We start from the raw sequence: 2,987 nt of genomic DNA, 5'->3' as shown, positions 1-2,987 counted from the left end.
GTGGCTTACCTTAACATATGAAGTATACCTAATAAACACTGAGTTAAGCCACTACCTAAATCCATATAGGCTGTTGTGTTAACTGCTGTAACGACATCGGAGGCAGAACAGCTACTGATCTGAGTACTAGCTCAGTTTATCAATAAGGGAATGATAATCCCGAAAAGCAAAACAGCACAGCTTGCAGCCAACCTTGAGCTGCTCTCAGATCCCGCAGCCCTCTCTTTAAGCGTGACAAGCACTTTCTGCAGGAAAACTATTTTTTTGCCAGTGTCACTTATTTTCTCATAGCAGCTGCTAAAATTGGTACTTTCTAAGGCTGCCTTTGCTCTTCATCCGGCACTTGGTCTTAATCTTGGCCATATGACTGCTCGTTGCGGGATTGGTTTTTTTTTTGCTCTAAGACAAAGCAGACGTAAATGTTTATGGCAAGAAGGGAAGAGGATTCTGATTTTATAATGAAGCAAGGGAAACTCTGAGCGATGGCAGGAGCAGCACGCCTTATTTCACCCAACTTTGTGAGCAATTAGATATCATTTCCTTCATGTGGCTTGAGGTCGTAGTCATTATAACAATATTTGTGGATTGACTTGTACTATGTTCTTCTAAAATGCAAAGCAGTTGCAGTTCTTCCTTCATACCAGCTTGGCCTAAAGCTTCTCCAGTTCGTCAAGTGCTTCCTGCTTCGTTATCTGCCACAAAGCAGGGATTTCTCCTTTGCCATGAAATTTCCCATTGTAATGTTCTTCTAGCTCTGTCCTGAAATGATACACAAACCATTTCCAGTACGCTTGCATGGATGGATCAGGAGGAATGTTCCAATTGGAATAAGGAGATCCTGCATCCCGGTATCTCTTGTAGGGGATCCACGTGTCTTCACCGATCCTGAATAAACAGTCACTTGCAACGCTACTAGAACAAATATCAATGACCAGATTGTCTGTTTTATGCCACTTGTATCCTGTCAAAACTTGTGGACGATGGAAGACAAGCTGATGGTCTCCATCGTGACCCTGCATGATGTTTGTGCAAACAGCCCCACAAAAGGGACACTGCTGCCAGCATCCTGCAAACTGTTCAGCCAGGATTGTATGAGGCTGCGTTTCAAATGAGTTCATATCAGCACTAGCAAACTCTTCCTTGAGATGATCTTTCAGGGGAGTCAGTGCTTCTGTCATGGCATTATTCAGGAACTCTATGTCTGTTATCTCCTGATGCTCAATGCCCTTCAGTTCTGTTCTGGGCAAGCTTAGCACCTCTCCAAGTGCGCTGCAAAATTCATCCAGCCAAAGAGAGATTTTGTCATTTCTGTCTTTTCTGTCTTTGACAATGTTGGTTGATTTGAAAACGGCTGACTGGATGCTTTCATAGCAGTGCATAAGGGAGTCATCTAAAAACTTCTCCAGCCTCCTGTTCTTACCTAAACAGTACGTCTCAATACGTGTCTTAATGTAACTCCGTAAAAAGTCTGCTGGGTAATTAAGGTACTCCTTGAAATTCTCAAAATTTTCTTCTTGTGCCAGGTATCTCAGTATGCAAACTTCCAGAGAGGATCTATTGCCACTGAAATCTGGGATTTTACCCTTAACGTCTCGAGCTATGGCAAGAGCTGTCCTCTCATAGACCGCCTGGCGAAGAGCTGGGGCAATCTTGTCACACAGGAAAACAGCAAATGTCGTGATAGAAGTGGCTCCTTGGCAGGAAATCTGGAAGCATTTAAAGAAATCTTCTCTCTTGCTCTCCAGGTAGATGGCTGGATCATTTGCTTTTTTGAATGCTATATGCATGTCTTTAAACCTTTGTGCTGCCATTCTGCACAGATACAGCGATAAATCTATTCTGTAATCTTTATTAAAACTGTATTTTTTATTGCTAGAGGCAGAGTTCATACCTTCATGTACTTCATTTAGTATTTCATGAATAAAACTTCGATTGTAATCCCTTTTCTCCTTTTCCTTCTTATCAATGTTTGCCATCACACACGCTATGATGTTATCTGTAAGGCGGTGTATTTTGCTCACATCAGCATCATCAAAATTCACAGGCAGGAAGCCCCAAATTTTTTTCCTAGCAACATGTTTCTCCAAGTCAACAGAAAATACTCTGTGTTTGGGAAATGCCCTGATGCGTTCATGTAAGTTAGGCTCCTTAAAGTGATCTAGAAGGACATCTTCTATTTCCACATCGATATCAACCTGTTCCAGAGGGGGAGCAGTAGAGGAGACTTCAGCAATCCAGATTGCCCAGAGAGAAATAAAGTTGTCTCTCAGTTCTCTTTCACTTAGGCTTTGGCCCTTCAGAGACAGAGCCAACTGTCTACTCCTTTTCAGGAGCTTGTTTTCATATTCTGACTTCCTTTCATCCAGTTTACACTGGTTCCTCTTTAGTTCAATAAGATTCTCACACTTCTTTCTAGTTTCAAGAAGAAGAGACTCTTTTAGTTCTTTCAGCTTTAGTTCCGTGCTGCTTTTCCACTGGACCAGTATCTCGCAGTCTCTGTCTTCACTGAAATACTTTTCCATGTCTTTCATGATGGCGTCACTTGTCTCTTGCACTAGTTTTTCAAGGTGTTCTGTGGTGACCTTCTGCAAGTCCCCATTCCGAACTTTATTGTCCAGTTTCATTTGCAAGTCTAAGATGTGACTCCTCAGCTGCCAGGTCCACTGACTAAATGCGGTTTCCAGTTTCTTGTACGCAGCAATCTCCACTGAATTCTTGAAGCTGAAAATGAAGTTTTCATTCAGCAAAGCGTTCCAGAGGTCACTAATACGAACTTTCAAGTTCGAGAGCCTCAAAATGCTGCCCTGCGACTCCTTCTTGGCAGCTTGGAGAATTTTGCTCTTTAATTCCTGGACATTCTGGCTGTAGGTGGGATTGGGTGGTGCCATTGGGGGGTTTCCTTCCCACAGGTGAGCAAAGTAATGAATGTGGGTGTTCACGTCAAAGCGGATGACGTCGCTGAAGCAGGAGACGTCACAGAATTCCTG

At 42.9% G+C, this 2,987-nt stretch overlaps 1 protein-coding gene across 1 annotated transcript in view; it reads right to left on the bottom strand.

Moving 5' to 3' along the window:
• Window positions 1-282: 282 nt before the first annotated feature.
• LOC103923907 (interferon-induced very large GTPase 1-like) overlaps window positions 283-2,987 on the bottom strand; it is a 7,673-nt gene continuing 4,968 nt past the window's right edge. The window contains exon 1 of the mRNA XM_009332345.1: window positions 283-2,987. This exon is cut by the window's right edge and continues 4,968 nt beyond it. Coding sequence (XP_009330620.1) covers window positions 651-2,987 — 2,337 coding nt within the window. The 3' untranslated portion in view covers window positions 283-650.

The sequence above is a fragment of the Pygoscelis adeliae genome, unplaced genomic scaffold, assembly GCF_000699105.1.
Source record: "Pygoscelis adeliae isolate BGI_AS28 unplaced genomic scaffold, ASM69910v1 Scaffold89, whole genome shotgun sequence".
Classification (NCBI taxonomy): domain Eukaryota; kingdom Metazoa; phylum Chordata; class Aves; order Sphenisciformes; family Spheniscidae; genus Pygoscelis; species Pygoscelis adeliae.
This window is presented reverse-complemented; position numbering and strand designations above follow the sequence as displayed.